The sequence below is a fragment of the Balearica regulorum genome, chromosome 2, assembly GCF_011004875.1.
Source record: "Balearica regulorum gibbericeps isolate bBalReg1 chromosome 2, bBalReg1.pri, whole genome shotgun sequence".
Lineage (NCBI taxonomy): Eukaryota > Metazoa > Chordata > Aves > Gruiformes > Gruidae > Balearica > Balearica regulorum.
The window spans coordinates 98,359,341-98,371,883 of NC_046185.1; the positions used below are offsets into that span (position 1 = coordinate 98,359,341).

At 42.4% G+C, this 12,543-nt stretch overlaps 2 protein-coding genes across 5 annotated transcripts in view; both read right to left on the bottom strand.

The window, feature by feature from the left end:
• Positions 1-12,543, bottom strand: part of TBC1D7 (TBC1 domain family member 7) — a 258,846-nt gene that overhangs the window by 67,842 nt on the left and 178,461 nt on the right. The window lies entirely within an intron of this gene.
• Positions 1-12,543, bottom strand: part of GFOD1 (Gfo/Idh/MocA-like oxidoreductase domain containing 1) — a 76,123-nt gene that overhangs the window by 34,508 nt on the left and 29,072 nt on the right. Inside the window, exon 1 of one of the 4 annotated variants that reach the window (XM_075745075.1) lies at positions 1,016-1,103. The exons of the other annotated variants lie outside the window; for them this stretch is intronic. Within the exon in view, the coding sequence (XP_075601190.1) occupies positions 1,016-1,043 (28 nt within the window). The 5' untranslated portion in view covers positions 1,044-1,103. Of the gene's footprint in view, positions 1-1,015; positions 1,104-12,543 lie in introns of those variants that run through there. 4 annotated transcript variants of the gene reach the window in all.

Consider the following 12,543-nt stretch of genomic DNA (forward strand, 5'->3'; position numbering starts at 1 on the left):
AAAATGTGCCATTTTGGGAAGGCAGCCAAACTGCTTATACATGAAGTGCAGCTGCACAGTAAAGCCATTGCAGATTTTTTGGATGGATTATCATTCATAATGAAGTGGGAAAAGGCAGAAAAATGAATGAAAGAGGTGACAAAGTGAACCATATTTATCCTAGAAAATGCTCTGCTCTTTTTAAAACACTATAAATCAGATTCATAACACAAAGTTTACTGGGCAAAACATTGACTCTAAATAAGTTCCCCTGTTACCCTGATAGAAGATTTTGAAATTCAAACTAAATATTGATGTACACTATCACTTCTCCATACAAAGGATTGAGAACGCCGACAAGTAATGTGATGCCTTTCACATGTAATGCTTCTTTAAGTTTTCTCCTTGACAATTAACAAATCAAACTTGATGCATTCAATTATTTATAACTTCCAATAAAAAAAACACAGATATCCTTGGAGCATAGGTCAATAGGGTAAAACTTCACAGCTGATCTCTGGCAAGAGCTGTGGCCTCTAAGGCTTTCAAGAAACCATCTATCAAAACCAGGACACAACTAAGCGGATTCAAAGCATGCAAACAACATTCAGAGGATGTAGGGGTTAAAAATCACACGAAGCTGATCACATAACAAGAATATGGGATATTCCTTCACTGTTCCCGTGGGCAATGCCAAAAAAGTAGCAGACCTTACTATGCAAAGTCACCCCTTCAGGGTTAACCCTCCACCTGCAGGGAACAACAGCACAACAAAGCTTGGCAAAAATAAGTCTCATTACAAAATGGATCACCAGATTTAAAAATCCTTACCCATGTGGTCAAGTTTAGGAACCTTCAAATCCATTTCTCATCTTAAACTGCATAAAACATTATCTCAGTCTAGCCATCAATTTTATACACAAAGGGGAAATTCCTGCAGTCTTGCCACGCAATTAAGCCAGCCTTCACTCTGCCTTTTTAGGGCACTGACATTTATATTGGCAGAATATAACAAGCCTTAAAAAAAAGCCCTTACCTGTGTATGCGTGTATGTATGTACACATCTAAGCATAGTGGGTTCAGAGGCAGCAGTACTGCTTATTACCATGAACAGTCCCTGCAAGCTCATGTGATTGTTCTTGGCAACACTACAGCTGGAAACGCTTGCAGGGTTGGGACCACGTGTTAAACCATTTTGTTCACAAAGCATGAGGTAGTGCTATGTTATTTCGACCCGCCCTATGTGTTTCTCTGTAATGTGCCATTCATATTTACAGTATGAAATATCAAATATATTACAAACTGCTGTTATTACTTTAGTGTTTTACAAATTTTTTCCATCTCTATGCCCAGTGAATATTTGAATTGGCAGCTGTAATGGTTCTTCTGTGTGGTAAATTCTGCAGGGCTTTGATTCCACCTTCAAGTTCAATCTCCATGAAGCCTACAAGCCTCCAAAGTACTGCATTTTAAAAAAAAGAACAAAGACGAAACAAAAAAGGTACATAGGCAACTGCAACGATTAAGGGGACAGAGGAGCTGTTTTACCAGAGCAGACTGAAAAGGCTGAAGGTCTTCAGCTTAAAAAGTCAGAAGGGAGTACGATCAAGATTTACAAAATTATGAAGACAGTGGATAAGGTACTCGTAAAACTGTATTTCACTAAATTCAGTATTATTAGATGTGGGAGGCATTCATTGAAAGTAGCAAGAAGTCATTTAAGATGTATAAAAGAAGGTACATTTCTACTGAGACTATAGTGAATTTCTGGAATTTGTTGCCACAGTGACGACCTGTAATGTCTGCCACAGGCAGACAGTATCAGCAGGTTCAAAAAGGGATCAGACAAATCCGAGGACAACAGGCCCATAAACAAACAGTGCAAGGATGCTCCTCCTAACATCCCCAATACAGGAGTGGTGGACGCAGGAGAGGGCAAGGGAGCAGACTGCAGGCAGGGGCCAGGCTCCCATGCTCTCCCTGATCAGCATGGTGCCTTTGGGCACCTGTGGAGAAGAATCCAGGGCCAGATATGAATGTTGGTGTGACCCAGTCAGGCATTTACCTTTTTATACCTGATTCCTAGGTGACGGCTAGTTTAGGGCATTTAATTTGGGATTGATTGCCACAGTGTCCGTTACCTTACTTGCAGCTGTGGGTGCTCTAAAAGTCTCTGGTAATGGGCATCCAAAAAAAGGCAGCAGTCAATATTCATGAAGCCTACTGAAAAGGAAGGCTATAAACATTTTCTCCCTTTACCCGGTCCCAGAAGAATGAAAGCCCCAGCAGTTGAGCACTCTTTTATACAATCATATACTTGTAGTTATTTCACTTTTATAGCATTAAAAAGCCTGCTAAACTCCCTTTGTGGGGGTCCCCTTGACAGGCTGATGCCCTTCCCTCTTCAAATTTGCTTTTATCCTAAGAACCCCAGCTCACTCGCTTCTCTACCAAGGCTTGCTTTTATTACTTTGTGCAGAAACTGGCTTATAACGTAGTAGCTTGATGAAAGTTCAGCACTACCCCTGAGCAGTCCTCACGACAGCTCAGCTTCATGGGAACACATGTTCTCCGTGGTGTAGCAACCAGCATCAGGATGACGTTGGAAACATTAATTACAAACATGCCTGGCAGGCGTAGAGCTCACAGGCTCTGAACAATGAAGGTAGAAGGACATCGAGAAGGGACTTCAACAGATGTCAGAGGATGTGGAGAAGTTCCCCTGCTAACTCCATCACTGTTGGTTTTTTTATCATAATACTTATCTGGCACGCAAAGCCTTTGTACATGCACGGTATGAACCTAACATTTGCCATCCTATAAAGGATCTGCTTTATGTTTAGTGGCCATCTAGTGATGACTGACATCACTGACAGGAAGAATTTAGTTTGGCTCTTCTCACTCTTGTTTTAGCTATCTTTCACCTGTACCTCATCTTTTGGTACAATGTTAGGGGCACAGAAATAGGTCAGGGGGAGTCTATTTGTAAAAGTCAAAGTGAACTTCAGCTTAAATATTAGGAAAAAAAAATCACCTTTAAGCCTTACTTTTTCCATATGTTATAAGTAGATATTAAAACTTCAGCTCCACGTGTCACTTGGTCATATGAACGCTCATGTGAACCTGATTGTTCATCCTGGTGAACTTTACTGTCAAATCCAGTAAGATCGCAAGCCTCAGCAAAGGAAGAGACTGGCTTCTGAGTCACTGGTGAGAAGAGTATGACCTACAAAACTTGAAAACTCTCATTCATCCTAGTTTGGGGCATCTTAAACCTTCATGGATTACTGGCTTGTACTTGTTTTCATGTGTTATGGTAAGAATGAATAAAGAAATACCTTATTGTTTTGGGCAATAGAGAAGGTTATTTAAGATGGAACCAGCAGCCTTGTGCTGTTGTGTGGGAACCTTCCCAAAACCAGGACCTGAAGTTAGGAAAGTTTGTAACTTACTACGTAGCTAAAACACCCCTCAGTGAGCCTAAATCTACTTGCAAAGCCAATAAGATTTTTTTTTTTTTTTTATAAAGCAACTGATGTTTGAAGAAGTTTGGCACTTGCAGTACCCAAACCAAGGTCAAATCCCTTTCTTTTATTGTCTCCATAGTTACACCACCGTACCTTCCTTGGCATCACACTCGCAAAGATGACAAGAATGAGGACACTCCCTCCAAGAGGAAATTAAAATACATTACACCTTTTGTGATTAGCCCCTTAGGCTGCCAAAGCTCCTTGGACATCAGGGAAATATCAATGACTACCTTGGGATTAGTCCTGATTTACACTAAAGAGTCAAGGCCTACTGTAGCTTTGTATTGTCAGTAAGAAAATTAGCCAACTATTACAAGAGAATAAAGTGAAAAGAAGGGACTGGCCGTATGTTTACATTTGAAAGTTTTACTTTGCTCTAGGCAGAGAAACATCAGGGTTTCCAAAATATATCCACAGGATTTTTTTTTGCAAGAAACATAGTTGTTTTTAAGTTAGTTTTATCCTACCTAGTAAGCGAGGCAGAACAGCAAAGACTTTCCACTGCCTCTCCAATTACTACTGCCATAGCTTCTCTCTACCACCACCACACCTGCAGCCTTCTGGACAGGCACCATCTCTTGGTGCATCTACACAGCACACAAAAGTGCAACTGGATTTCATGCTGCCACCTCCACGCAGGCTTTGAACTTGACAGTTGAAGAAGTCATAGCAGACTTCATCACAGGTAGTAGCGCGAGTTCAAGCCTACTAGGTGCCCAGGCACACGCTGCCTGCTACTCACTGTGGGCTGAATGAAGCCCACGCTACCTCGTCCTTATCGATGTTACTACCTGCACTGACTACATCAGGGCTGGCACGGATGCGCCCACCAGTCACGCAGCATCAGCACACCCTGTTCAGCAAGCCAGCACGTGCTGGGGCTTGCCTACAAAGTCCTGCCCCAACTGGCAGCTTCCCACACCAGAGGACTGTCCTTCCCGGGCAGGGCTGCTGCAAGAGGCTGGCTTTTAGAAATTCTGTCATACAGAAAGTTACCACTTCTGCCTGAAGAAGTGGTGAGCCACTGCTGTCATCATCATCATCAATAGCTGAAACCTTCTGTGCTATACGTGTGGGGGAAAGCAAAACTCCCATTTGCTGTGTCTGCATCTGAGGCCACTGCATGTATTATCAGCTTGCCTCCCAAAACCTTCTGCAGGGTTTTCACATGGCAACATGGGCCATCTTAACAACACAGAAATGTGACAAAAGATTGTGAGCAGTCTGAGGAAGGAGCTGCTTTCTTGCTCCATGTTTACAGGGTACATCGAGTTCACAGTGTGCTAACACAGAAAAAGTATAATAGTTGCTAACCCAAAAACACCAGTGAAGGGCAAGCCTTTTGTGTTTTTTTCCAACTTGACTCACTTCCAAGGAGATCATGGCCCCTCAGTAACATGATGAGACCCTTCTCCTTCCCACCGGCACGCTGTCAGCGTGTAAAGAGAGCCACCACCCTCTCACACCATGTAAAGGTTGTCACCAACCACTCTTCCCATCTCACAGCTCCTCAAGTCACTCATTTCTGTTCCCAGAATATATCCTCCAGACAGAATCAAAAGTGATTTACATCTCAGCAGGGAGCCCGCGTCCTTCCAGGCACTACTGGCTCAGTTCCTTTTATTTAAACAAAAGATTTTCCCCAAAAGCTGCATGGAGAAAGGGTCTCTTTAGCTGTTTTGTTCTGTGGTTTGCTCGCAGAATTCTCTTGCTGGAAGCATGCAGGGCTCATGCTGAGGTTGCTCTCGTTGGAAATACAGACAGAAGATATCTCCTGATGATTTAGCACGTATTGTCTGCATGGATATGAGGTGATAAGTAATTTAGTTCTGCTTTGCTTCACAGACTCTTCCAAATGCACTGCCCCCAAAACGCTCTAATGATAAAACTATGCCACAAGAATGGTTGGAAAGTTTCCTGCTCTTTCTTTCAGCATCAAGATATGTGTTTCTGTACTAAAAGTTAACCGATTTTGTTTAACTTACAATTTCCTCCTGGTTTCTCTTTATGCCCAATAAGGTCATAAGCTCTCAGAGAAAGGAATATATATATACACACCTATCTCCACACTTCAAATACAGTTGTTTTGGCTTTGAAAGGAGCCTATGGATGCTATGAGAAAATAACTAATAAACTTTTTTAGATCACTGGCCTTCTGAATCTGGTCTGTGACAAACCTCCCTGCTCCTTAGAGCCAGAGGAGGCAAGAGAATGAATGCTACTCCAGGCTAAAACACTACGAAAGATACCATAGTCCAGGACTGACCACATCATATGCTTCTGCACCCTGCCAGTCTGTTTCCTACAAAAGCTTCCAAAGAATAAACAAACACCGAAAGAAACAGGGCTAACTATGAGAGTCCTAAATATTCCATGTTCCCTGAGCTCATGCCAGATGCTGTCTCCTTTTACAAGTGATGTCTTGGAAATAGAGAAGGTACATACCAGAGGGAACACCACACACTAGAACATCAAAGCTATAAGCGCAGCCTGATTTAGTTTAACAAGATAGAAGAAACAAGCACCGACCCCCCCGAAACCCTTCTGGACACAGATCAGACATCAGCGTAAAGCAGCCAGTCGGTTACAGCGTTACCCAGGTCAGAGGGCAGGGCACTGGCAAGGAAACAATAAAAATTTCTTCCCTGCAAAACATGCTGAATTTACACCAACATTAATTTCCCTGATTAGATGCTATAGCAGAGGATTTCTTGGCAATTCACAAGAAGCTTTTGTTGATGTTTTCCAGTCTCTCTGCATGGGAAGTGCTAAGCCAATGCCTCACACACAGAGTAGATCTTTTCAGACAGCACAGACTGGTCACTGCTAGGGACAGGGTAACCTGAAGGCTGAGGAGGACTGTTTCACTTCAACACCTGGATAACACACAAACACCAGTAAGGATTCTGCAAGTGAGAAGCGGGAACTGCAGGCAAAGACACTGCTGTGTTTGCTTTTTCCCCAATTTGTTTCCTGCTGGATCTCAGAGAGAACAAATCACTACGCCCGATAACAACTCTACAGTCTTTTTATTCAAGGGAAAGAAAAAATTAGTTTTAGCATGCCAAATTCTGGTTTGCAAAATTACCATTTACCTATCCACGAACTTCCCCATAAGGACAGCAAGCGTACAACTCCCTCCCTTGGCTCAGCTAGCATGGGCAGCACTTCTTTGTGCTGCTTGACAAGTGGCACCTTTCAGTACTGAAAAGCCAGCATTTCAGAAATTGGTGAATGAGCTCCCACTGTCTGTGGAAAAAAAAAAATAATCTGAGATCAGAAGTGCCCTCATAAATCAAAATATGCTTTACAAAATACGTATTTGCCAGATCAAAATGAATTATGAGAAGGATTCATACTGAATGCAATTCACCAAAGTGTGAATTGTAACAGCAGGATGCATTCTGTTCTTGCTGGAAAGACTTAAGCATCACCTGCCAGTTGTTTTTCCCCACAAATAGTTGTCCTTACATCTGCAAGCTAAGGTGCAAAACTTCAGGAGCAGCCATCCATTTCTGTACATCCAGAATGTCTGACCACGTAATTAGATGAATACAACCCTCCGGTATAGAGAAAAACCTTAGGGCAGTGGATTTCTCTAATTCTTCTGATTAGAAGACTTGCTTTCGGCTGTATTCCCCACTCTGCCCAGCTTGCTATCCCAAAGGCCGCTGATGGGCTAGACTCCCAGCACCCCTCCTCCCATGCACCACTTGTTTGGGGCCTCTGCTTTCATTTGGGATCCACTGCCTGAGGGGACTACAAGGCATGCTGGAAGGAAAAGTTGCTGTCTTTGAGGCTGACAGGTGCATTGAGAGATACGTATTTCCCCCCCCCCCCCCCCCCCAAGTTTTCTTCTTGAAGCTTCAGACTTTTTTGGAACTTTTTTTAAAGGGAGATTTATTCTCTCAAAATACCAGCTAAAAATCTTGTAGTTAAGTACTATTTAGAAATCTGTGGAAGCCAGATACAAAGAGAGGTCATGCTATTCCTATTTGGAAAGCATAGGACAAGGAAACACGCTCTCTGGTCACCTACTGTGCTCCCCCCCCCCCCCAATGGCTCTAACACCAGTATTTGTGAAAAGGCAGACTAGAAAAGTATTCTAGGCATCAACAGGCAAGCGAGCATGCCCATTAGTTTAGTCTGATGATTTTGTGCCAGAACTGGAAATTCTTTTTTACCTTCTCCTCCTTTTACAAGTACAAAAAATTGTCTTCACAACCTTCCTTGACTATAAGTCCAATGTGGAGCAAGGCATTCCTTCCTCCCCAGGTTTTGGCAGTAGTGCTGTCAGCATTGCAGAACTCTGATCTCTCCAGATTATCAGCTCCCCTGGCCATCTGGCAAATGACAGGCTGAAACAGCTATTTTCTTTCTGTATTTCTACATCCAAAGATTGGAAGGGAATCATCCCTTCAGTTTGAAGTGATGTCTATGTACAGTGGTTATTGTTTGCCTTCTGAGATTGAACTGCACTATAAGAACAGCTAACAAGACTCCACCATGGTCAGTAACGACAGAATTAGGGTAGGGGAATGAGCAGTTACAGCCATGGAAGGGTTAGGTGTTAGGAGGATTGCTCATTGGCACGAGCCTTCATTAGTTCTTTTGATCTAGTGAATGCTACTGACTTTTGTACAGGGCTCAAACACTCAACGATATCTTCTTTTATTCTATCAATAATACCACTTGTACCCAATGCTTTTTTTTAAATTCATGGGAAACTGTAACATTAGAGGTCAACACTTTTCAGGAGTGGCCACTGATTTTTGGATGATTCTGAATTTGAGACCCTACCATGGAAGCCTGCAGCGCAGTTGCTTCAGGAGTTGAGTGGTGAAATGAGTGCACATGTTCAGCAATCATTGAAATCAGGCCCAAAGGATCCCTCTTCTTCCTCACTATTCCCTTCAAAAGGGAATGCTACTGCCAGTGGAGCTTAGCTTGTAAAAGTGGAAGTTACCAGAAATGCCATGAAGCTGCCTGGGGACTCCGCAACTTCCTCCATGTGGAGGGTACCCAGATGTCCCAGTGATGGGCAGCATTTTGTAAGTCTAAAGATCAGAGTCATCTGTGCAAGGCCAGTCTGTACATAACGGGAACTACTGACCTCCAAACTTACACTTTAACTTCAAGACCATACCCCCCTTCCTGTGTTACTGTCAGTGATGTGTGTGTGATACAGCATATCCTCTCCGATTCTCCACGGTCTTAAATGACTCAACTGCTTTAGTTTATAAGCGCAGAGACACTTTCTATGACTATATTTAGTTTTAGAGAGGGTCTGGAAAAGTGATATCACCACTGGAATGAGGAAGTATTTATCCCCCGACTGGAAACACATGATGATGATGTAAAGGTACTATTTGGAGACCTCTATTTATATGGTTGTTTCCTGAATCTTAACGTGACTCAGAGAATCTCAGGACTTAACGCGGTGCCACCACCAAAGTCTGTGGGAATCACTGCCAAAGTTTTGCAAAAGCTTGACTAACAGCAAGTTACCATGGGACTGTGAAGCAAGGCTGAGCAAACGGATCCTGAAATTTAATGACTTGACCAGTTTGTTACAAATGGATTTAAAACTGCATTATTAATGGTAGGCCAGTGACAGAATTACATGGGAAATGAACAACAACTGCAGTATAATAAATATGCAAGGGCCGTTAGTGCAGAGTGAAATTTGATTTCACTAATTACTGTTTGTTGCAATTATTCTGCTTTTACAGATCAATAACTGCTTTCCCGAAGCCAATTGCTCCTGCTTCTTGACCAGGCAGGAATTTCTGTGATAATCAGTTGTTTAGGAGTACTTTACGTAAGGTTTACAAAGGCAGAGAAGATCCAGCTGCTGAACAAGCTCCCAGGAGCAAATCTTGTGAACTGAGTCTGAATGTTTCCCAAAAGGACTGCAAATCTTTTCGCTCAGACAAGAACACATCTCCAGTAGAGAGAATGGCATTCAACCACTTCCCTTTCTTTTTACCTTTAGAAAATAAATGCTCAGAGTACAGAGAATTGTGTTCTAGAAAACAGCCAGAAGCCCTATGACTGTGACAAGTCTGTTTGATGTAGCAGGCTCAGGAAGAACATGGCAAAGGTTATTAGAAAGAGGACGGAAAATAAGAAACAAAATATCACACCTATGAGTGCCAGTGATCGTACTGAATTACACCAAGCTCGTTAGAAATGGCAGTAACCTGACATTAGCATTCCTAGTTTGGTATTAATACACCTAATAGATCTTGATCACTCTTGCAAAGTCAAGGCAAAATCCACCACAAATACAGGATCATCTAAAATAATAGATTCCTTGTCCAAATCATCATCTAATAACTTTGAAGTGTTATATGGATCTCTAAATATGACCGTCTGTTTCTGCTCCAGCCTTGTTTGCGGAACTCATCCATACCAGTCTTTAACACCTGGATTATATTATATACCATACTGGTCAGTGTACCAGCACAGGGATCAAGCAGAGCACAAACTACTATCCCGTCAAAGTGGCACCAGCTTTACACCTGCTTTGCACAAAACAGACAAGCAGCATAGTGAATCAAGCTGTGCTTATAGTTTATATTTGACTAACAGATTATTCACTTCTTCAAAAGTTTAATATTTAATGAAATCACAGGGTAACGAAGTGATACTACATTGCTCACTTCTTAAGGGCAGAAACTCCTGCTGATAACAGGAGCAGGCGGGATGCCTCAATACAAGATAGCAGAATACACAGGGGAAGAGAGGCCCAGAAAGGAGGGGATCATAGCAATTATTTCCTTGAGAAGGGTTTGTGGGGTTTTTTTCCCCTTCAGTCGTTCCAGCAGGAGGTGAATTTCCTTCCAACAAGAGAAGGAGATCTAGGGTAAAAACACTACAGACAGTGCCCAAAAATTGTTTAAACTTCAGGACAAATGGGAAATAGGGACCACCTACCAAAAAAATCCTCAAGTTGCCATCCCAGAGAGGAGTCCTCAGTGATCACACAGCTAACCAAGCCACATGGCTCTGGGTTCTCCACAGACACCATGAATATTAAGGGTTCCCCATCACACCCCAGAATGGTCTTACAATTCTGCTGCCACACAACAGCTGCCAGACTGGCCCCCTCAATTCTTTGCTGGGCCACCTGTGCTCTTTTGTATCTCTCATAGTCCTCAGCCTCCAAGAAAATCCCAGGATAAGTCTTGCTGTTGCACCCTGTTCAGTCTCCCATATGAAGATGCAAGCCCCACCTGCAGACAGTATCACAGACACCACCAGCACCGTACTACTTAGCTTGAAAAGACAAATAGAGCCAAGCTTATCCTTTAACTGCATGTAGGCCGATTGAAAAAATCATATTTCAAAACATCTGCTTATTTACTTCTTCAGTATGAAATATGGCTTTTACACTAAAATTGCATTTCCTCAGCAAAAGTCTGCTATTGGTAAAAATGTTCAAAGTTTTACACTGTGAAAAAGGCATATATGTTTCAGTCTTCAGCAAGTAAATTTCCTTGCTCCTACCCCCCATTCTCATCTTTTCAAGTTTCAGCAATCAAAAACTTCAGCTAGTTGCAGGACATCTGCAACATAATCAGAACCAAAAGCACCCCATTAGCCATGGTTTGGTTGCTGAACCTCCTCCCCAAAGTATTTAGTTTAGGAGGCCAGAAAAAAATAAATCTACAATATCAAACCCATTTTTGTTGAAATCTTTCACAGAATTAAAAACAAAACACTGCACTCTTCCATAACTGAGCAGCAGTGCTGGCACTGAGCAATTAATCATCATATAAGGTTCTTGTCTCAGTACTATCACACATGATGTTAATTCAATTGTTTGCCAAAATTAGAATGATAATATAACCACTGATTGCTTATATTTCTGATTGCACAAACACTGTAACAGTATGAATCATATAGCATCCAGCATCACTAATGGAACCTTACAATACTACAAGAGTATTAATGCAATTGTTCAGGTTGTCTCTTCTGTCTCTGTTTCTCCTGCTTTACTCGCACCCTCCCTAGCACTCTCTTCCATGTTCTGTGGTCCTGTTACATACAATAATCTGATCAGCTTTTCTTCCCCCTCTGGATCTTACCTCTGGCTAAGTTAATCAGCAGTTTCAACTGTATGTGAACTGATGATAGACAGATGTATGACTATTTCCAGGCTTCTCACTTTCAGCACTTGGTAAATTCTTGGCCTGTCTTTTGGACAGCACATCCACAACATCTAGCCTTCAGCTCAATCAAATGTTTCATTTCCTCTTGCTTTTCATTCTGGTGACAACACAGCTCAGGTCCATATCACTAGCTGTCACCTTGGATATATTCTTCTTTTAGGTCTACAAATCTGGATTATGCTGAAGGTCTTGCTGAGACAGAGCTTATCCTAAACAGTTTCTCCTGATTTCCTCAACTCTGCAGGAGGACACTTTTCTTCCAGACCAGAAACATGCCTCTCTGCAGTTTCACTTGAAAAGAGTTAAGCTAAACAGAAAAATCGGTCTGTTGCTCCCAAACAGAGCTACCTGCAAGCAGAGTAGTTCTTAACAGAAAATGCACTTTGAATTCACAACTTATTTTAGCCTGTGTTAACGTGGGGTAGACAGGACATCCTGCACATACTTTTTACACGACATCTGTGCATTTCTTCCTTTCTCAGGCATCCAGCACTGAACATCCCAGTGACTCTGGCAGTTTCCTCCAGTCCTGATAAAGAGAAGCCTGTTCTCTCCCACCCAGAAGGCTTCAAAGATCACAGTCCAAGCCTGTCACTATCACCTCACTCGCCACTGTCTTCACCAGCTCTCTCCACACATTCTTGCATCAAACTTATCTTTGGTTTCAAGGCTTTCAGCATGAGCTTATCTTTGGTTTCAAGGCTTTCCATCCCTTGCCCTCACCTTATCTATCATTCCTCACTTGCTACTTAGGCATCGATTCCTGCTTCTGATTGTCCTGTGAAGCCTTCTGCTATCACCCAGCTGCCAGATTTTCCAACAAGTGTTTTTGTGCTTTCCTTCATATGGCCTTTCCT